This window comes from Ciconia boyciana, chromosome 1 (assembly GCF_034638445.1).
Source record: "Ciconia boyciana chromosome 1, ASM3463844v1, whole genome shotgun sequence".
NCBI lineage: Eukaryota > Metazoa > Chordata > Aves > Ciconiiformes > Ciconiidae > Ciconia > Ciconia boyciana.
In genome coordinates, this window is record NC_132934.1 from 129,851,366 (window position 1) to 129,875,018 (window position 23,653).

Here is a 23,653-nt window from a genome sequence, read left to right on the forward strand (position 1 = left end):
TACAGCTATGTAGGAAATTATGTGCAGGAGACAGAGGCCTCTTTCTCTCTGTTGATCACAATTGTCAATACCTTGACGTTGACGAATACATCTTGGCACAGAAAACCAGCTTTTAAGCCCTTTCTCGAGTTTCTCAGCCCAGGATCATCTAACAATTTGCTGTTCAGTGATAGGGAACTACCATACCTTGTTACATCTTTCACCTTGTGTATCTATACTGAAGGAAGGAAATGGGAAAAAGTCTTAGTACCATGGAACGTGCATTTCTTCCTCATCTAGCTTTTAGTGAAAGACTGAGTCATAGAGAACAACTAAAACCAACCAAACAAACAAACAATCAAGCCTCTTCTCTCCCCAAAGTTATTAATTCTGGAGACTTAGCACAGCACTTCAGTATTTTCTTTGGATCTCATGGCTAGACTTACCAGAAAGGAAAATTTTAGATGTTTCAAACACACAATATGTTGATAGTGAGAAAGCAACTCTGCTGAATGGTCTTGTTCAAGCACAGTTTGAAATGAATGACCAATTCTACCCACTGAAAACATCAGCATTTGTAGGTATTAGCTATCGTGAATCCTAAGTGCAGCACCTATTCTAGATTTGGTACCAGCAGCAGCATTTTAACATAACGGTCTTCAATACCAAACACAAACAAAACATGCTGGCTTTGTACGTGTATGAGAATAGCATGACCTACTTTGAAATGCAGGTTTATTACACATGCATTACTTAACAGTGACAAAGTGAAACAAAGTCATGAATGAATAAAGCAGTTCACCTAGTTAAATATCAATAAAATTTCAATTCTTTTAAGTTTGCCCTGAATTACAGATAGCATGACACGAGTCAGGTGATAGCAAGGACAGCTGCTTTTTAGTGGAATCTTATTGTGAAGGAGAGCTAACAGCTCCTCTAGGCACTGTAAAAGTGTAATCACACTGGAACTCAATCACTGCATTGAGTCCTAAAAATTATCCTCTGCTTTTTATAGCAGATTAAGCCTTTTTTTTTTGTGGGCAATGACCTCTTGCATTTTGATGTACTGTTGTAGTAAACTCTTACACTGGTAAGTTTGTAGGTTGTTAAATGATACCCTGTCCAAATTATTTTTTGTTAAATCATCTCATTATTTTTATGTCATTGCACAGACCTCTGATAATTTAAGTAGGAATTCTTAAAAAAAGTTCAGATAATAGTAACAGTTGACAGCTATTTCAAGGGAATCAATAAAATTTATTAATAGACTGAACTATGTTTGTCATGGATTTGTTTTCTTTGAAAATTTGAGAGAAAGAAATAATAGGTGTTTTCCTTATCACAAATCTTATATATGAATTATTTTCAAGTGTTTTTTATAGAATACATTTCAAATATATAGAGAAAAACTATTACAATTAAAAAATATAAGCCATCTTATTCTATCATTCCTAATAGCCAGAAGCAATTTCTTCCTCCTCTACTTGACATGACAGCTACTTTTCCCAATAAACGTGCATTTTCTAACAAACATAGTTTGCCATGATTTCTTCCCAGACTTTCTGTCCATTTTAAGCTTCCTCCTTCATCCATTAATAGTCCCATTTTGTTAAACTTCACAGCAAGTAGTATACTATAAAATGAATGCATGCATATTTGTAAACTTATGCCAGTTTGCAATTCTGCTGAATAATTGTTTCAAAAAATGTTTATTACCCAACTAGAATGTTCTGTTGGGTAATATACAAAGCTTAAAATTTGATTTTGTCTCTCAAATTATAAAAATATAAATTATATTTAAAACACTGTCAATGGCAAAAATAAACCTACGATACAAAAAAGTGATTTTGTTGCAGAGTGCTTAAAGTGGCCTGGCACAGTCAGCACTAATGAAAGCAGGGCGTTCACTGGTCTCCAGGAGGCCCCTTGTGAAATCACAAGGTATGCATTAGTCACTCTTAGAAAAGGCAGCTTGACTCCTTGTCATACTTGGCTCAGCCTGTTTGATTAGAAAGGGCTCAGAGTTTGACAGTAGTGCTCCATGTTTTCCCTCCTCCTTTGCTGTGCTGCATCCAGGCAATCACCTATGCAACAGCTTAACAGCACTTCCATAAGCTCCATGATCCCTAGGAAGGAATTGAGCTTTCCCTCATAGCACAGAAATCTATGCATACATATATAGAGATTTTGCATTGTTCCTTGCTTGTGTCTCTGTTTTGCTTTCAGGATTCACTCTGGGTTATATGGCCAATGGCATTCAGCAGAAAATTTGGAGTTTCAGACAAGCCCTGTACTTTTAAAAACAATAGCATTAACAACAGCTTTACTTCACACTGTGCTCTTCTTATCTGGACAATTGATGTATGTTGCTGGTTTTCTTGAAAGTTGTTGACTTCATGGCCTGCTCTTTAATTTTTAATATCCCAAGTCACTGTCTTTCTTCTACCTACTATGACAAACCTCATTAAAAAAAAGATAACAGTGAATTATTATACAAAAGTGCATGAGGGTAACATGCCTAGTATTAGCCAATTACTTCTCCCATAAGAAAATACTATGTTTCTTGTATTATCAAGGATATTAACTATGGTTAAAAGTGAGGTGGCAAGGGAATGTTAAAACACACATTACGTACACTCATTTTGCCATGTAGCTTAACACATGCCTCATTTATTGGCTTATGTTTCCATAGAGTTTAAATACATTTGTAATTTCCAAGAAATAAATAATCTTGCTGTGAAAGAAACTGAACATCCTGAACAGGTACCAAGTAATTTTAACTAACGCTGCTTGCAGGCAAGTCAAATTTTAGAACCTGACATGACAATAGCTCCAGGCATTTCCTTGGTATGTTGCAACTCCTCGTTAGAGCAATTCAGAGCTAGCATCTTAAACATGCCACAGTTTCCACTGGGAGGTGAGGCAACCCACGATGAGAGATATGTTTAGGGAAGTTCTAATCTGGAAAAATTGAGGGTCAGGGACTACAGCATGTACATATAGCTTCTAAAGGGTTTGCCTAAATTCCTTTAAAAAATTGTTTAAAGAACAGTCCTGAAGTCACTTAAGTCAACTGCACACAGTCCATAGTAATCTGCTGTAGCTGACATTGCTTGAACCAGGGGGGTTGTACTAGATGATCTTAAGAGGTCCCTTCCAACCTAAGCGAGTCTGTAATTAAAACTGGAATTATCAATTGGAAATATTGTAATTGGAATTAAAATTTATTTAAAAGAGAATAAATATTGCTCCTTTTTGCCAAGGATGAAAGAGAGTCATTTGTGGAACTGGGCTACTCCAAATGAATTTGCAGACTGCTTCAACACAATTGTCTGCTTTGCATCTGTACACCCAACAGTTTCCTGAAATGAGTTAAGCGTTCAGAGCAAGGCAATAAAATTACAGGAGCACTCATCTTTCAACTAACATAACTGTGTCGTAATTTACCATTACAGCAGTCCAATAATTCTCCTTATAATTGCAAAAAAATGTTTTGAAAAACAGATAAAAAGATAAATCTTTAAGTAACGACGGGCAGTGTGCATTTTGCATTTGAAATAAAGACCATAACAGCAAAAACAAGTCTGAGCAAGAATGGCTGAAGATTTCAGTACTGCAATCTAAAGGACGACCTTCTCTTTTTAAGCTAAGTTGCTTCCCATATATCTGTGTATGCAACACTGATAGCACTTTCTCCCTTCATCTTTCAGAAAGGACAAGTCAGTAAGTATTTTAATCTAGGACAGAATTCATCAATCTTAATTTGCTTTAAGTGTAGCAACAAAACGTATTCTAATGGGCAAAACTTACCATCACAGCTCTTATTTCTCTATTTTAATAATATTTCACAACTAGGTACACTTAAATAAAAAAGACAAATCTATCAGATGGCCATTACTTGTCCTTGAGGTTTTTTGTCTCCTTATTCTCCACAGCCATTATTCTACATAAAATTGACAGCATAATATTCAAATAAATAAATCTTTTCCAACAGCTATTTCTGATCAAAGGTCACTTGTTCTTTTACATCTTCTAGGCCATTTGCCAACAGATGCCAATCAGTGAAACAACCGCTAACCATACCCCAGGGAAATAGGGACTGTGGAAGCAGAGAGTCATTCTAAACAGCTACTAAAACTCAATGACCGAACTATGTAAGAATATCTATTACTGTCCTTTTGGCTTTAGATTTTGTTTTGTCTCCTTTACTATCATTAGTCATTTCTTAATATGTATTGCACACTATAAAACATTGACCCTTTGCTACTGCACAGACAGTCTTTTCACATACTGTGGTATTATTCACCATCTCCCAGGACTCTGAAAAGTATCAGTATGGATCCTAGCAACAACAAAAGGTCATATAACTATTTTTAAAATGCCAGCCATCCTGTTCATAAATGCTCACAGGACAAGTAACAGTTACTGCTTTCATAACGTCTCCAAAATAAGTAATGTGTCACAAAGGATTTATGCTTGCAATGCAATCGTTCCTTATTGCCCAAATCCTCTAGTGGCACAGAATTGTGGTTCTTTCTTTCTTTATAATATAGCCCCCACCCCCCCTATAGTAAACAATCCACATCATTGCTGTTCATCTGACATATTGAACAGTGTCCTTAGCTTAAAAAAATAGAGACCCTTGGAGCTGAACCATCCACGTGGCCAAGCATCTGTTTAAGCTCACTAACAAAACTAGTATTCTTTCCAACAAGATTATTCTTCAGGGTTTTTCAAATGAAAACTGTACATTGAAAATTACTCCATAGCAATGCAACACATACAACATTCTGTAGCTAATGAAACATTCAGTATTGTAATGGATTATTCTTTTAAAAAAGGATACATGCTTCCCATATACAGTTGGCATAAACAAAAATACAGGTTCAAAACCATATACTCTAATTTCCTGAACATGCAAAATGTTACTAAATAAGTTAATTGTTAAAGTCTACTTTCTTCCAGTATTCCTTGATTCACAAAAAGCAAGTCATGCCTTTTGTCCTAACAATAATCAGGTGGGTTTTTTTCTTCATAAATTAAGAAGGAACGTGAGGATCATATCGAAACTGGCATAAATGGCTTTATCAGAATTGGCTGTAGGATGGGGATATGGATACTTTTGCTGTCTAAATAAGGTGCTCAAGGACACTAATTGCTCTTTTCACATCCTGAGGCCACGTAGAAATAGCACACCGTAAAACTTTTCTGTGGGCTATATTAATTCCAGGAGGCCTCACGGTTCTGTCAGATAGATAGCAGAAGTTAGGACAGAGAGTGAAAGCGTTGAAGGAGGCAGAGCACTTACACAGTCTTAAAATCTCTAGATCATCTAGACCTTCCTCCCAGCAGGCAGAAGCAACCATTCATCTCAGTTGACCCCATTACTATATATTCAAGGGTATTGTTGTTGACGACTTTCTATCTTTAAAATAAATGTGCAAGTAAGAAAGCAAATAACACTCTCCCCCACCGACACATGCTATACAAGGTGTACACCTTGTGAAGTAATTAGGCAAAATCCCAGAAAGTGCGAACATACATCCCGTCAATTCATTCTTCAACTATGAAGAGAAGGTTTTAACATTAAAAATAGAACTTATTGATTTCTACTACACATTAAAATGGGGAGGAACACCCATCTTTAAATCATAACAAAAAAGGTGCAAAAAGTAAACTAAAACATCTTTTATTCTTAGGATAAAAAGCGGAAGAATATAGAAGAGTGTTAACAAAATCAGTATGGAACGAATGAATAGATGAGGACATAAGCAAGTTGCCTGAGAATGAACAACAAGGATTTCTGTTTATCTCCATTGTGTTTTTAACTGTAAATGTTTCCCCTCATCTTTCTCTCTCTTTTCCCTCAAAAAGAAAAATGTTTCACAGAGTTTTCCCCATTCAGTCCCAAGCTACAACCACAAACAAGGCTGCATATTTATATGCCAATTCAAAATTAGTTTTTTGAAACAATACTCATATGAAATAAGGTTCACTTCTTAATCAGGTCATGAGGCAAAAGTATTCCTGTCCGCCTAATGCAATAAGAAAGGTACATACATCTTTGCTTACGACTGACTTTCACTATACTTTTGCTTCTTGTCACCAAACAGAGACACAGAAAAAGGTTTTCATAGTAATAACAGCAGTCTTAATTGTTCCAGCTTAAAAAACCTTTGCTCATAGAAGTTAATCTTGTACATCAGATAGACACAGATAGACTCTAAATATTATTTCAGGTTCTGTGTAACCACCCAACAAGCCACAAGCCTCATCAATTAATAATGGCAAGCTAACATTCTGTAACAGAGTGAAAACAACAGCTAGAGGCCATTAATAACAATTGACACAAACTCCTATGGCTTACAAGAAGCATATCCTTTAACTGCTGTAAATGCTTTGCTCCAAGCTCAGTGTACTTGGAGTACTGTATATGCAAATGTTCTGTCTATAAATTGCATAAGAAAAAGAACAACAAATATATGTCTATTCATTTATTTTTTGAACCATCTGATTACTATTCAGTCCGTATCAGATCCAATATGACATTCATCAACTAATTACCTTTTGACAAGAATCCAAAAAGAAAATACTTAGGCAATCAAAACACAGGCAGAATGAAAAAGAGAATGGCACCACTGAAGGAAAGACACCAAGAAGAACAGGATGATGTATGTAGGACTACGCACTTAGGACACCAAGTCTCACCCAGGAGGGTTATAAAAAATAAATAAATAAAAGCTAGAAATAGGCAAATACTAGGTACCAGACCTGTGCTAAGCCTCAGCATTTAATTGTGTCCAACTTCTTGAAATGTTTTTGCCATGTAAGCTGGATTCTAGATATAGATATTAAATTGTTTTCTGTAAAACAGTGACTATTCAATTATTAGGTACAAATGCGTAAACTAATTAAAAAATTCTTTCTACCTGAAAAGAGTTCTCAAAATGTCTTGACTTCTGTAGATATATTCCTTACATATAGCACAGGTGAAGAATTTTCATTCCATGGATTTTATTATTTTTTTACTTTATTTTTTTAATAAATTACTGAGTTCTCATTATGACATTTGTCATGAGGTGTAAAATCTTGGCTTTGTTGATGTTAAGGCCTACATTGCACAGATCACATGTTCCTTTTCCAGTTAAAAGAAACATTTTGGAAAAATAAAACCTCTCTTGTTTGTGTAGAGATATCCTTTATACATGTGATATTATTCTCTAACATGTACTTATTCTTACATGAGAAATAATTCACAAAAATTCATAGAGGGCCTTAATTTAGAAAAATGTCTGCTTATAGTTCTTAAAGAGTATGGAATTTGTCAAACAGAATAATTAATTGAGATTTTTAGTATGTATTTCCAGTCTGTTCCTCAGAATTCCACTAGTTTTAGAACCAAAAAAAATCTTGAATTATTTTTACCTACTTAAAATTCATATTTTGTTCCTACACAACAAACTAAAATTCAGAACTACCAACATCACAATGTCAAATCTCTTTACTTCCTTTTCTCATAATGTTGATCTTCCATACAAGTATGACTAGAACCACCCATATTCATTCATAACAGTGAAGGCACAGAAATACTAGACATTAAAAAGAGAAGTCATCTTCTGCTACATGACAAAATACATCTATAGACTTTAATCTCATCATAATGATGTGAAGGATCTCATAATATCCTAATAACCCACTATTGGAAAGGTTGTCCTTCCAGTTAAATTCTTCCATCATAGAATAAATTTGACCTAGAAAATAAAATTTCCATTCACAATAGCAGAATTGAACACAGAATATTAATTAATTAACTTATAATGCATAATAATCTGTAGAAAAACAGAGAACTACAGACATAGAATAAGAATAAGAACTCTCACCTTTTTTTATACAAGGCAACACCAGATTGCTATCAGGCAATGTGAGTGTATAAACTGTCACTACACTAATACTGTCTAATTATACTGATCAAGTCATAATTCTTTATGTAATAAAATCTTTTTACATACTTTTTCCCCCATTGTCCCTTTTAACAGATTTGGTTTTTAACAAGAAAAACCCTTTCTTTCCTTTGTCTATTCAGCATCCTTGGAAAAAACCACCAGATGGCAATGCAGTGTTCAAGTATTTTATTTAACATACATGTTATAGGGAAAAAAATTTGTATGGATCAGCATGAGGCTCTCTTTCCTAGCCTACTTCCTCTTTGATGAATATTAAATAATTCATAAGCAAAAACTCTATTCACCACAAGTAAGGGATCAAATACCACTCAGCCTGAAAAGAACAGACATTAAAAACCTAAGTTTCTAAGGATGTAAAACCACATGGCTAAAAAAAAAATCTATGATTTATTTCAAACTATGAAACAGGATAATTTCAGGAAAAATCCCTGAAAGGAAAACATTTAGAAATGCATTACCATAAAGTTCTCAAAATACTATCAAGGACTGCATTGAGCAACAGATACTCAGTGGACTGCACAAAAAGTAAATCTATGGATGTTTTAGGCATATTGTAAATTTATATGACATTCAGCATCATGCTAAAAACCAGGCATTATTTCCTATGCTTTTGAGGTTTAAGCCAGTTCCAGTAAAACCATGTGCTGAAAGAATCAAAATATGTAGGCTTTAAGTATTTATTCTTCCTTTGCATCAAGCAGGACATGGTGATCAGAGGAATTGTTTCATGAAATGAGATTCTTTGAGATATTTCAAAAAGATGACAAGTAGTGCAAGAGTCAGCTTCCTGTTTAGCAGATCACATCTGATATCCATTATGTGCCAAAAGAAAGTTTATCTTTCCAGTCACAGTCGCAGGCTCTGAAGCCTCTCCAGAAGTTCAGGGGGAATTCACTGAATACCTAAAATACCCAGTTAACAAACATTACGTCTACTCTGAAGTCAGTGGTTGGAATGGCAAAGCTAAAGGCAAAGTAATCTTTTATTTCTTGCTTGAGAAGGCATTACAACTTGCAGGTGTTGTGATTCAACTATAAGTGACAGGAAAAGTTTAGGTCTGCTTAAGTCTAACTTAGTTTTTGCATATGTGGATATAGGAAGAAGTTTCTTGCATCATTTTTATTTATTAATGGAATTGTTACTGGAACTGCTTATCCAGCCATTCTTATGTGACAAACACAGTTATATGCTCTAAATGTAAAATAAATCCATTCTATGTTAAAGAGTCATTTGAAACTGTTCATTGTATTACATAAATTATTTAAAATATTAACTGGAAAAAAAGATGTATCTTCTGTCGGACAGAAACAGAATCACACATGCAAGATAAAGTGTTAAACAGGTATGTCATGCAGCTGTGAGCAAGTTAATTTAAAGCATGTTTTCCTGCTAATATAATAAAAATTTGATTAATACTTTTCCCTTTATACCCTATATTATTATATTTAACTGATGAATAGCACACAGTGGTAGACAAATTCCAGGACTGCCTTTAAGTAACGTCATTTAAGTGCTTTGCATAATGACAGCTCTCATGATCAGAGATTTAATCCAACGCAGCACAACCTAAGCTTTCTCTTGCAATGTTTTTTTAACTTGCTTTTCAATCAACACAAAGAGAAGAATACCATCTTGATCCTAATTGTTTACACATACAGCAAATTATTTGATATAACTTCAGTCCTAAAAGCCAATAGATGGTCAGAATTGTTATCCAGTTTTAGAAATAAAACCAGAATTTGAGCCTACAAATTATTCCACATTTTTGGCATGCAGTGAATCCTCACTGACTTTCTGAAGGTAGGTTTTCATGTTCTTGACAGATCAGAGAAGTGGTTGGAAATGTATTTCTACCAGATGGAGAAACTCATACTTTTATTAGTCACTATCTTTTTAGCACAGCTGATAAAAAACTTATAAAATAAGAGAGCTGAAGTACTCTAGCAGGAAAAATCCAACTGACAGTATAGAAAAGACATATTTCCAAGGATAGATCTCTTTTTTTAACATAAAATACTGAAGTTAAATATATAAAGAACACCAGATTTGTGTTTTCAGGCTTGGTACTTAGAGATAAGCTCAACAAAAGTGAATTAGAAGGAATAAGGTACAATTAGGACAACTACTTAGCATATTAATGCAACAACTTTACTTTTGATACATTCCTTTAATTCATAACAGAGAAAGAAGTATATAAAAGCAATACATGTCTAAAAGGTGGATACTACGAGTCCATATTTATAATTATAACATCTTGTAAGTATAAAAATATGCCAACATCTTTATTTTGCTATTCATTTTACTTTAATGCTGATATTTCAAGGACAAAGTGAACTCACAAGTACAACTGACTAAAGAGACGTAAACCATGACCTCGGCATCCTCTGCCTCTGGTTAACATGTTCACATAAAATTAAAGCTCTATTTTCCAAGTTGATTTTTTTTTCCTACTTCCAACTATAAGTTGCATTAGTTTTAGGAAACTATTTCTATTTTCACAGTACAGATAAGTTAATCTTCTTTGCTAAAAGTTCTGGTAAAGTAAATAAGGTTTTCTTTGTAGAAACACTTCAGGATTGCAAAACAGGCCTCCCAAGCACCCAAAGGAGTAAAAAACCAAACCAAACCAAACCAAACAACAATAACAACAAAAACAAACCAAGCAGCATCACACATGTTAATACATTCCACCTACTCCTGTGGAAGTTCTTCAAGTCTAAAGTCACTAAACAACATGACCAAAGGCAGCAGGATCTGAGATTTCAGTAAATCAGAGATTTTTCCTTTGCAAATACAGTATGACAAACAGCCCTCTTGTTGATACAGCTAATTGAAACTATATACAGGATAAGCAGATCTCATGCGAGAACAGCAAGAACCTCATGTTACAGTAAGGTATGATCCAAAGATTTCTATTACAGTTTTTCCTTTTTATTATAGTATCAGGATGAGAACATATTCTGTACATCTTAAAAAGTATTGTATATTCTTTTCTTTTGCTGGACAGCAATTGTATTACTTTCCCAAACAGAAATTAAAATGTATATTTACCACTTTTCCTTGCATTGGTCAATCAGAGGAAGAGGATACAGACAGAAATGATGAAATAAAATGCAAAGACAACTCAAGTTCTTATTATCATCACATTCAAGTAACAGGTATCTGATGACTGGCTATCTTTTTGATTCCTTAAAAATGGATGTCATTGTAAAGTTACTTTGAGATGATCAATAATGTTTATACTAAATTTGGATTAAGGGGCCTCGACTTAAAGCTTACAAGTATTAAATCTTAATCAAACAGAACAACAAAATATATTCACAGGATATCTATGATACCTATTAGGCTTCAACATCGTATTACAAACACATCAATCCACCACCAACTCCTTTGCTCTGCACACAGTCTGTATATTCCAGTTTTCTTGAGTTTAAATAACCCCAAATATATTTTAATCTCAAGTCTTTGTTGAGGAATACCTTACTTTATAGTGGTACTCCTTATCTGCCTTCCCTCCGTCTACATTTCCAATCACTAAAATATTGGAGACACAATCAGTTTCATAATGTTTTTACAAATATAATCCATTGAAAATACAAGAAATTACTTAAGATGTTGCCCAAAATGTATAAAGACATGTGTCCTCCCAAAGCACCAGTTTACAACTACCAACCAACTCCAGTTGGAAACAGATTTTAAAAAATACAGAAAGAAATCAGAGCAAGACTTCTGGAACAGTACAACAAAAGCTACCTAAAACACTCCAATGCCAAAAGTAAAATCACTAGTAACAACAAACCTAATTAACTAATTCCATTAACATGGGATTAAGACTTCCATTAAGGATTTAGTGTCCTTTAGGGCCATAGAGCAAGATAGTTTGCAGAAGTAGTATCCTATAATATTTTTCATTATCCAATGAAAAGTGAAAGAGGGGAAAATTAGAATTTCAGGGTGACAGACAAAAAATGAACCCAAAACCACCCAACTGTCTCAGTATTGGTGTTCCCTTTATTTACATATGAAGATAATTTATCTATAGTAAGAGTATGAAAGATGTTTGGTAAACATGTCACCCTCTGCTTGGTTTCTGAAAAACTGCCTGTATTTTCTTTGCTGAATTAAACTCTTCAACCATGTATCAGGTAGCCCTTTCAAAAACACATTTTGCTTTTCACTTTTCATGGTTATTAAATTTAATGTGCTTGATCTATTTGTTGTATTACAAAAATCAGTAGCCTAAACCAAAACTGCATGATCTTCATAACCAAGAGATTCTTCACTATGAAGTATACAGTTAAACAGATAAATCTAGTAGCTCATCAAACAGATAAATCTAGTAGCTCACATTAACAACACTAACTACAACAAAGTCTTTTAAGAAAGTTATATAGTTCTGGGAATAACTTTCCTTCAGCAGACAAATTTCACATTACATATCTGATTTTAACATTTTTGTTTTTTTCATCAAGTTCACATGACACACTATAGTCTAAAAATATATAGAAGTTACTAACTTTTTTTTGCTGCAGAATTTCAAATCCTCTTAACTATGTTCCAAACTGCCATAACAACATCTTAGTATATATTTGCAGATATTAAGTGCTTCTTTTCAAACTATATCGTAACCACAGAGATAAAGATTTACTTACCTGATCCCCTTTTGGTCACAACCTTCAAGCTCTGAGTTAGAGTAGCATACAAGAGAATCAAGTTGGGAATAGGAGCTTTCATCTTCTGTCTTTCTGTGGCTGCTTCCTAGACTACCAAAAAGAAGAAAGAAACACTGATTTTATATTGATATTGAAACAACCTTGAAGTAACTAATCATAATACTGACATTGTGGAAAAGCTGAATACAGTGTCTGTGAGCAATTTAATGCACCAGAAATTATCTGTTTTTCCTGAAAAAAATATGTAAACTAAAATCACCATAAAACAAACACATGCACACACTACATTTAACACTGGAGCTTAAGTTACAATTTTGTCTACACATTGAAAATTCATTGGGTCCCTGTTAAAACTTGCTAACACATCTCCTGAATGAAACAACTTTGATCAATTTATTCTATGAAAAAAGTGTGATCTTTTCACTAAACCTGCAAAAGAACATCTAGTTCTTTCTTTTTATCATATAATCTATTCCCCCCCCCAACAGGAAAAAGAAAATAATGCCCTTCTTCATTAGTTTTCCTTCCATTTATTAATTCCACAGATTGAGCACAAGATGCACAATGCAATGAACAATTAATTTAAAACAAATCTGGTTATCTTCTTAGGAACAGTGAAAGGGGAAACATAAGAGTGCACCAGAGGAACCAGCAGAGACTCCTGTAACTTCCTTTTAGATGAGCTGAAATCCCACGAGCAAGTTCAAACTAACATATTCACTACACTAAATCAGAAGTGAATGTTATTAGCATGGGAGAGAGGTGGATCACAGGTTATGGCTCAGCCTTCACCTCTAAGATGTGAATAAAAGTTTTGCATTTCTATTACTTGTGTCCTCTGGGGATTAAGTGGTATGAGCAGCTGGTGAACACAGGGACTAAACATTCTGTTAATTCCCCAAATAATGCACCAGAAATTATCTAGTGCAATAGATAATTTGCCAAATTATCTATTTTCCATAGATTTGGGGAATCTATGACTAGATTCCCCAAATCTAGGGGAATCTAGTCATAATGACTATCAGCTTTGTTCTGGAATGGTTGATAGGACTAACATCTCACATTTCAATGTGTTAAAAGGGGAAAAGGAGGCCAAATCTTCTGTCTAATAAAGCTAGACAGTAGTGTCTATCTATGCAATCTATATTCATTATAGTATTTAATGCAAAAATATTCCTATCTAATGGGGGGAAAGAAAGGGCTGTGATCAATGGTTCTTTAATATTATAAATATGGTTCTTTATATTATAAATAAAGACCCAGATGAAACCAATGTGTTTTTGATATTGACCTCTGTTAATCACAGCACTGTACAACAACTGAAAAAAGTCTCAAAAGGAACCACATAGTACAAGCTTTGATTTCAAAAGAGACCATGAATCTTTTGCACTGTCATTGACAGTCAGGTTACTGAGTACCCAAGACATTTTTTGAAAGCAGTATCTTAAAATATCTTCATCTTAGAAGAGAACAGGTTAGAAATAAGAAATAGGGGGGGTGTAAAAGAGCACATTATGGGAAGAATTACTTAAACAATGATGACTTCATATAGAATCCATCTTGTAGCTTTACGCTTCAAGACATTTAAGAACTAAGCGCAAACCTACCGCATTCATGATTATGACTTCATTAAAGATGAGGGAGTGAGAGAATACAGTTTGGCAACAACAGTTTGTGATATCTTATTTTTTATAACTGTATACTCACAGAGAAACACACAAGCATTAATATGTTTGCTCATTCATTGGCTGTGAACAAATTTTAGCATTTTAGCATCGCAGGTAAAGGACTATCATTTACCTACATTCACGTGCAACTTCAGAAAAGTTAGGCAATAAATTGCTTATCAACATAGAAATTAAAATATGAAATATGGGATTTCTGTGAGTTAAATTATGTGCAATGCTAACATTTTTAGTTAAGTTTAAAATTTAACTAAGTACCATGACCACTGGCAGTTATAAATAATATAGATCCTTAGAATTTTAGAAGCTAGAAATGAAGGTTAATTTTCCAGGGGCACAGTGAGTAGATATCACAAAGTGTTATGCCACATTTTACTGTAGACCTGAGTCAAGCTTTCTGACATCAAAATCTCATTCTTCAGTGACTGCACTATCTGATGCTGCAGGAAATCCTGAAGCTGCTATCTTCAGCCTCCAGGGTACTAGCAATATAGTCAGCTCCTTGCTCTGTGTGAGCCTAATAAATACTGTCCAAAGAACCACAGGATCTTACTATGCAATTACAAATTCACTAAATAGGTTCTGACTGTGAAAGCAGATCCAAACACATGGTTTTTGACCATACGTCAAAAGATTATATTGCTGATTACTGTGAAAGAAATGCAAATATATACATACATACATTTGCGTATATGTATGTATATATGTGTCATGGTTTAACCCCAGCCAGAACTAAGCACCACACAGCTGCTTGCTCACTCCCCCCGCAGTGGGATGAGGGAGAGAATCGGAAGAGTGAAAGTGAGAACACTTGTGGATTGAGATAAGAACAGTTTAATAATTGATAATAATAATAATAATAATAATAATAATAATAATAATAATAATAATAATAGGAAAATAACAAAAAGAGAAAGAAATAAAACCCAAGAAAAACAAGTGATGAAAATGAAAAGCAATTGCTCACCACCAACCGAACAATGCCCAGCCTGTCCCCAAGCAGCAGCCCCCCAGCCAGCTTTCTCCTAGTTTATATACTGAGGATGATGTCATATGGTATGGAATATCCCTTTGGTCAGTTTGGGTCAGCTGTCCTGGCTGTGCCCCCTCCCAGCTTCTTGTGTATCATCATCTCCAGCCTTCTCAGTCAGTAGAGCATGAGAAACTGAAAAGTCCTTGCCTTAGTGTAAGCACTGCTTACCAACAACTAAAACATCAGTGTGTTATCAACATTATTCTCATATTATATCTGAAGCACAGCACTATACCAGCTACTAGGAAGAAAATTAACTCTATCCCAGCTGAAACCAAGACAATATGACAGTATGTATTCATATGTATTTATATATATTTTTGTAGGGAAACCATGCAGCAGCTATAAAGCTTGAAGTTATGAAAGAAAGCCTCAGTAAATACAAGAATATCAGTAAGAAACAGTTCAGCCAACTAAATCCTTCTTTTGGTCCATGTATATATCACTCATTTAAGTTGCCAAGTCAACAAGGAGAACCGTATTTATTACAATGGTATAGCAAGGATTGCATTTTAAACATTTGATGCCACTGTGGAAGCCATTCCCAAGCACATTTATTCTGAGATTCAGGTCTAGCTTAAAGGCATACGCAAAATTGGCTGTTGCCTACATTGCTTGTTGTAAATCCCTAGAAAGTAAAGTCTGCTACTGTCTTTGAGATACCAGAAAGCACCTACTGCTAGAGGGGAAAAAAGAGGGAGGGGTGGCTCCCAGCCGCAGCCATTGCCTCCTTGCAGCAATATGAGCAACAAATCAGATCTTACATGGGCTCTCCCCAAAGTTTTCCAACCCTTCTCTTCTGTTTCCACTCCCTTTTCTGCAGGGGGAAGTTTTTCTGGTCTTTTCTTCATTTTAAAAATCAAAAGCTCAAACAAAGAAAATAGAAAGAGTTAAAGATCAGCATAGCGAAGCTGGTGCCTTATGGCTTTGAAAGTTGTCTGGGAGGTTGGAAAATCTGCCTCACGTCATTCGTATGACTGATTCAAAAGAGATACTTAACATCTCATGTCCCCTGCTCCAGGTGAATGCCTCAGCAACTGACTGTTCTAGAAAATGTCACCCTAGTGAAATTGGTTGTAAAAACACAATAAGCAAGTCAGAAGAAAATGAAAGAGGAACATCCCAAGGGGCATCCCACAAGTCCACAGAAAATTACTTCACTGCTGCAATGAGTATGCCTGAGGCCTAGATGCTATAATATATTCAGTTAGGTTTTAAACTGAAAAAGAAAATAAAAGGCTTAATTCTGAGAATTCAAATTCTTAACATTAACTGGAGTGTGATATCTTATGAATTGGAAATTCATGAGAAATTCACTGCCTTCTTTCAGCTATGAATTTTTTAAGGAAGAGACTATTTTACTAGTCACCTAGTTGTAATTTAATTTTGTTAAGTAACATTAAGATGTTCTGATTTTAACAAGCAGAACAAGTCTGCTGTTTCTTTAAGCAATAGGCAGATAAACAGTTTACATAGATACACATGTACAAAAGTCCTTTTTACGTTTTTTTTTTTTTCTGGTTTTCAGTTACCTCCACCAAAAAGCTAAGACAATGTATGGTAGATATAAACTTAATCACTACTTTTCAAGTTGCATCAATGTTAGCATGTTTTACATACTCTTTGGCTGTAAGACTGCTAGACTCCATGAGTGAATAGTAGACTAACAAAATCTTTCAGAACCAGGGATTTTTGGTTGTTTTTTCTTTATACGATAGCAAGAATTCAAATATTTTTCATGTTTAAGCAGTATTCACAATTTCAGATTTTCAGTAGTGGGTTGTTCGTTTGCATGAACCACAACACTGGAAACATGTTGAATATTCCTGGATAAATATATTCCACACAAATTTTAACTGGGCATATTACAAATTTTAAAAAAGTATTTTCTGTAGAAGGTGTCATTGCTTGACACAAAAATGACATAGAAAGCCTCTAGCATCTGTATCTCCAAGTATCTCATTTCCCAGTTGAGACAGAAATAGAAATACAGCTGTATCTCAACACCAACATCCTTTGGGGAAATGCCAAGAATGCTTTTTTTCTTAAATTGTCATAAACACTCACTGTGAGTAAAACGCATGCACATACACACATGCTTCCCAAAACAGCTCAGCAGAGATTAAATTAACAATAGTAAGGCAATTCCTGATGAGGGAGGAAAATGGAAAAGAAAATTCTCATTTCCTAATTTTACTTATGTTCATTTTGGGCCTTTCCCAAAACTTGACTTAAACGTAATTGAAGTAAGAAATTTTCCATTGGCTCAGTCCCTTACAATAACTTTAAGGGGTTGATTCTCAGTTAGCCTATAAATGCTAGTTAGCTTCCATTACCTAATTATCTGAAAATCATTTTTCTTCCCGTGCTGCCTTTCTAACTTTGAAGAATGTTCTTTTATACATGTTCAAAACTACTTCATTATCTTTCTCCATTATACCCCCTTCAAAGAAAAAAAAATTAAAAATTGCAGGATACTGTGAACCCTGCAAAATACTTCATGACTGTTCTGTGGTGATCTCATGAAAGTGCTGTGTTAGCAAGATTAGTCTGCTTAAAAAAAAAAAACAAAAAAACCCAAAGAAAACAAAACTAACTTTTCACTTAAGCCTGTGGCAGAAAATACTTTAAAAAGTAGTAATGATCTCACAGTTTTCAATTTCCCTTCTTGACAAGTGATAAGTGGGGTACGCACGGAAAGTTTCTTTCTTGGTGCTGGTATTGTGGGATAAGGCACAAAACTGTCTCTGGTAAATTATGGATGAGTAACAAAATTACAAAGAAACATCACCTGAATACGTAAGAAACAAACAAACAAACAAAAATGCCTGTTCAGTAACAGTCTCTTTTTATGTGGCAGTTCTTTACAAATCCCTGAACAGCACGTCATTAGATGTCACAAAGTGTAAAGGACAGTACAAAATATTAGTATAGTATTAGTATCTTTGGTACATCCAGAACACAACTCGAACAGCTTGCAAACAATTGCTTTAAATTCTTAAACTGCAAGGAAAAAGTAAAATTAGAATCACTGTGATTTCATAAACAAGTGTCAATTCATTGTCATAATCTATGTTACTGCCCTAGAACAGAGAGCCCTAACAACACTTAAAATGTTAGCTAGAGGAAAATACACCTGTTTCAGAGACAAAAGTCCATAAAAATTATTTTCCAGAATTCCAGAAAACAAAAAGATTCAGCAATCAAATTTTGAAGAACTCATGAGAAACCAGTCACAAGCAGCAGGAAGGCAATAAGGTACTGGGTTTCCTTTGCAAATCACCCCTGTTCCTCCATGCTAAGCAGCATTCCTTAATTCAAGAAAGTTGTGACTGTCATGACAAAAAAAAACAAAAGGAGATGCTTAAAAAAGCAGTAAGGGTAGAAGGAATGCTGACAGTGTTTAAGCAGCGATAACCAAAAGCCAATACGCCACGTGTCCAGCAGAGCAGGCTGTGAATAGGAACTCAGCACAATCCTTTGGAGAGGTTTCCAACCAACTGGATCATCACATTTCCCATTAAACCTGGCGCTCATTACTGCCTTATTTTAAAGATACTTTTTATTGCTAAGATTTTCATCTCCTTAAGACTCCATCCATCATGCAAGGTACAGTACACATGGCAATTTGGCTGGAGAAATTTAAGATCATTCCAGGTACCTCTCTATAGAAAAAGATCATCTGCCATTCCCAAAAGTTTCCGTTAAGAAACATGCATCACTTAAACATATAAAGTAGTCAAAAATGATTCTACAAGCAAGAAACATTCTGTCAGAACTAGAAGAATCCTGATGTCTGGCTCAATATTTATTTTCCCAGTCTTGTGTAAAACAGTAATGTCAACAATAGCATTTGCACTTAACATGATGGACTAGCAAACATTAATATTTTGCATACTCTTTAAATTGCTTAATGTATTCCTAATTATTTCATGAAGTGACTTTTTTGTGTGGAAGGTAATGGATAAGATTTCTGGATAGTGCTTTTTCTATTAAGAGACAAATAAATTGCAGCAGATTGCAGATACCTGAAATATAACACATCATATGCTTGAGAATCCTCTATTGAAGAAACAGTTGAACATCTTGTCCCTCTGAACCATAGATTAAAATAGTTACATAGCTGAAAACTATCTGACACATACTTCAGGGAACTGCTGTGGCTAAGAAGAGAAAGTACAACTTCAGGAGAGACATAAAAAAGGGAGATGCCAGTGGCTTTCAAATGGTCTCATAGCACCTTGCGAGATCCAGGTCAGCAGGGCGTCCTTCTCAGTTCCAGATAATTCACCAGGGCTGGCTTACTCAGCCAGTAGTGCAGGTGCAAAAAGGGCAGGAAAGGAAAGCCTTGGATAGTGTGCCAGTGAGTTATTTACTCTCAGGGTAAGGGAACAGCGGATGGACAGGAGACTCTTAGTTCATTCCTAGGAGCCTTTACATGAGACAAAGAAATACACCAGCCTAGGTTTAAAACAATCTAGTATTGTTAGTACAAGTAGATGCCTCCCTCATAATAGTTCACAACTCATGATCACAAAGAAATAAGAATCTGAAACTGAGGAAAGGTTTTTGCAACAAAACAAGTGGAACCAAACTGGACTTAAATACTTGATGGAAGCAACATATATAGTAGAATACATAAGAAATGTGTGCTTGTGATGCTAATTAGGCCAATGGGTTAATGGAAAATTTGAAACCATAATTTATTTTTCCAGAAAGAAAAGAAAAAAATGATAGCAACCTGGCAGCAAAGTTAAAGACAATACTCAAAAAGTTAGCTTAATAGTGACGTTTAAAGAAAGCTAGTTGGAAAATGGTCGTACCATTACTTAGTTTCTAAGGGAGATCGACTAGCAGCGTAGAAGAGGATAAATAAAACACTTCACCCTTTTCATAGTCTTCAGTACATAAAGTTAGATGAAGAGGAAAAATTCAAAGATCTTCAGTGTGGCTTTGAAACGCTGTTCTTCCAAAAGGGAAAAAAGCCTTTCTTCCAAATCGCTGCGCATGGGTAACCAGTACTCAACTTATTATGGCATGGTTTTGGCATGTGAGATATCTAACTTTAACCCTCTGCTCTTGCATTGGTTCCTTGACCACTCTGTATCTTTGCTTTTTGGGGATGGGTAGCCTTGTTCTTGTATCGAGTTGAAATTCCACCTCTGCCAAAACTGACAAAACAAAGTTTTAATACTGCAAATATCACTTTATTGGATAATTCTAACTGGTTGTGTTTTCAGGCAACTAAATGACCTCCTGAAATATTTACAATAGCTGTAGAATAATAACCTTGCTCTTCTCAGTACATTCACTCTGTGTGTTTGTGGAATTCAAACTCCTTTTCTACATATGGCAAATTTTCAAAGACTAGCTATTTGCAGCAAAATCAACAGCAGAAAAGCTGTAATACTGTAGTTTCCTGTATAAGTAGTTTTCTCCCATTTTCTACTTAGCGAAGAGTAGCAGTTACGTAACAACATAATATGCTTGAAAAATAAATTTGCAAGATGTAACTTGAAGTAAGAGAAGAACTCTAATTTTGAGCTACAGTTAGGATAAAAGCACTTTTTTAAAAGTTCAGTCTTCCTGAAATTTTCTGAATAGATACTTGATAAAATAACCGTGATAGTCCTCAGACATTGCCAGAAGATTCTAGGTACTTTGACTAGCAATAAGCATTACAAGAATGATTTAATTCCAAAAATTCTCTAAATAATATCTTCCATCTTATTCACTAATGAGAGAGATATTTTCCCTCAGAATGAAGAAGGACAGAAGGATGTGGAGGATGAAGCTCCACTGTGGATATTCTGACAGAATGTTTACACGCAGGATAATAAACCCCCTCACCATCACTAAGATTATCGGTTTACATAACACTAACATCAGTGGTTTTATTTTATGTTGTATACAGTAGGCTATACATTTCCCTTTTTCCATAGTTGATACTTGTAACACAATCTTACTAATGCAATGTAATCTTAGACTCTTAGAGCATGATCTGTTTCTAATTTAATGCTTACTCTACCCTGCCAAATTAGGTGTTAAGAAAGTGGTCTGTGTAATTTATAGAGTTGTGAAAAGGGAGAAATAAGTGTTTCACTTATCCCTTCTCTTTCACAGGCTAACTGACAAGCCCTTTACACCTGTCCAAACCAGATTTTGATAACCTGCTGCCAGACGCTGAGCGCACTATGTGCCTGACTGTCCCTGCCCAGTCTACCCTTGGGCATCACCCCATGGGCCCAGGACCCCATTTCAGCTCGTCCTGGGGCTGCCAGTCCCTGCCTCAGTGATACTGCAGGAGTGCTGGTCTCCAGCTCCATCTCTGGCCCTGCCTCCTGGATGGTATCAACACTGGAGGTAGCCCATCTCAGCATGGGCCCCTCCTACATATGCTGTTTCTAGCCCTGCCTCTAGCATCATCTCCTTGCGCTCCTAGCTAGAGCCGCTGGGTGGACCCTGGCCCTGGCTCACCGCTTGCCATGCCAGGGGCTGTCGACAGACCCCATAACCCGACCCCATGCTCAGAGCCTGTGGAACTGCAGCCCCTGGGTGAGGGCATGGGCTATGCCAGCGTCGCCCTTGGGGCACGGCTTCCCGCTGCAGGGGAGCAGTCAGCCCTCACTGCACCCTGGCACCTTGCTCCTCTGAAGGGTCTGACATCCAGAATAACTCTTCACCAAGGTCTGTCTCAAACCTGTTTGTTTCCAACGGGGGAATAGTTCTCACATTTTAACGCTATACAAAACCTGGGAAGGGTCACTACTTCCTCTTGAAAATGCAGGGATTGAAAATAGTTTTGTGTTTACAGAAATAATAACACAAAGCTTTAGAAGTTCACAATTTTACCGATTTCTTTATGATAAAATTAGTTTAAGATGTCAGGCCGCTATAAGAAAGAGGATCACATATAAAAGCGTTCGGGTAGCAGCAATTCAGCATCTGTATGGGATTTCACAGGCAAGCTACTGCCTGATAAAGACAAAAGAATCCGTATGATGAATTTACTGTTTGTACAAGAACAACAAGGACTTGAAGAGAAATACGCATACAACGGGTAAGTCAGCTTTACCATTCAGATACAGTATCTTGTGTATAATAATTAAAAGCAGAACAACTTCTACAAGGTTTATCATCATTAAATTGGTTTGTAAAGGATTCAAGCATTGATGATATATAATTATAATATATACCTTTGCAGTTTATTAAAGTTGTAGGGAGAAAACTTCAAGACTGGATATGACTAAAGCTTGTTATGTCTACGTAACAACTCGTTATGCCACACAGGACTACCCAACACAGTGGCTGGAAGATAATAATTATTTCAAAGGAGAGGGAGTCCTCAATTTTGTTTTATTTTCCTAAAACAATGGTGGGTATAGCCATCATCACAGCAGCTCTTTCTGCTCTGTTCTGCACCCCATCACTGTGAGCCAGCTTGCATACAACACTGACAATCACATCACAATTTTGTAATTCCTGATTTTTTATTATAAAAAAGAGTAGAAGGGTAAAATAAGAAAGGATTGTAAATGGTGCTAAAGCTTCTCCCATTAAAACTGGAAGGCATTTAGCTGCACTGAACAAGATAACTTTGAAACTGCCCAGGCCCATCATTCAGTTTGGAATGACATTCCTTAATCCTACTTCATTTTTAGTGTTCATGTTGTTGCTTTGTTTGACTAGTTTTTGAAAAGCATGTCTTGATGCCTTTAATTTCTTAGCCAAACTCTGCTCGCTACTTCACTGCCCCAGCACCAACCAGCTACCTAATAATCCCAATGCTAAAGAAACTTTCATTGCTTGAGTAGAAAGTAGCAGACTTATGACTCTGTTGCTTACCTTCAGCTGTGATCTAAAACTGTACTGAGATCCAAGGTCAGAAAGGGATGTCACTAGCCTAACCAACTACAACTTTTAAGTGCTGCTGAATAGTACTGCTTATTAATAGCTGCAATTGATGATTTGACACTAAGAGGAAGAAGACATTTTCAGAAGAAGCAGAGCTTCCTGTTTATCAGTGCTGTATTACCAATGTGTAGCCATGAAATATATGATATCCAAATTTAAAGCTGCAACAGCCTGATGGATAAGAATGGCTGTTCCAAAGCCTTCCAAAATTAATTTCAGATTATAACAATGGAAAACATAAATCAAGTAAAGATTTATACATATATCCAGGTCACAGGCTGAGTATTATGCTGTAACTCCAGTACATTCAGTATGTTTCCGGCAATTTTCATAGCTGGGAGCTATTATAATGACATTCTTCAAAATCTTGATTTGAGAATAATGATAAAAAATAAAAAAACCCTC

General features: G+C 35.5%; 1 protein-coding gene across 1 annotated transcript in view; it reads right to left on the minus strand.

Annotated features, from left to right (window-relative positions):
• IL1RAPL1 (interleukin 1 receptor accessory protein like 1) overlaps positions 1 to 12,677 on the minus strand; it is a 670,917-nt gene extending 658,240 nt beyond the window's left edge. Inside the window, exon 1 of the mRNA XM_072852514.1 lies at positions 12,596 to 12,677. Coding sequence (XP_072708615.1) covers positions 12,596 to 12,677 — 82 coding nt within the window. The remainder of the gene's footprint in view (positions 1 to 12,595) is intronic.
• Between the last annotated feature and the right edge of the window lie 10,976 nt (positions 12,678 to 23,653).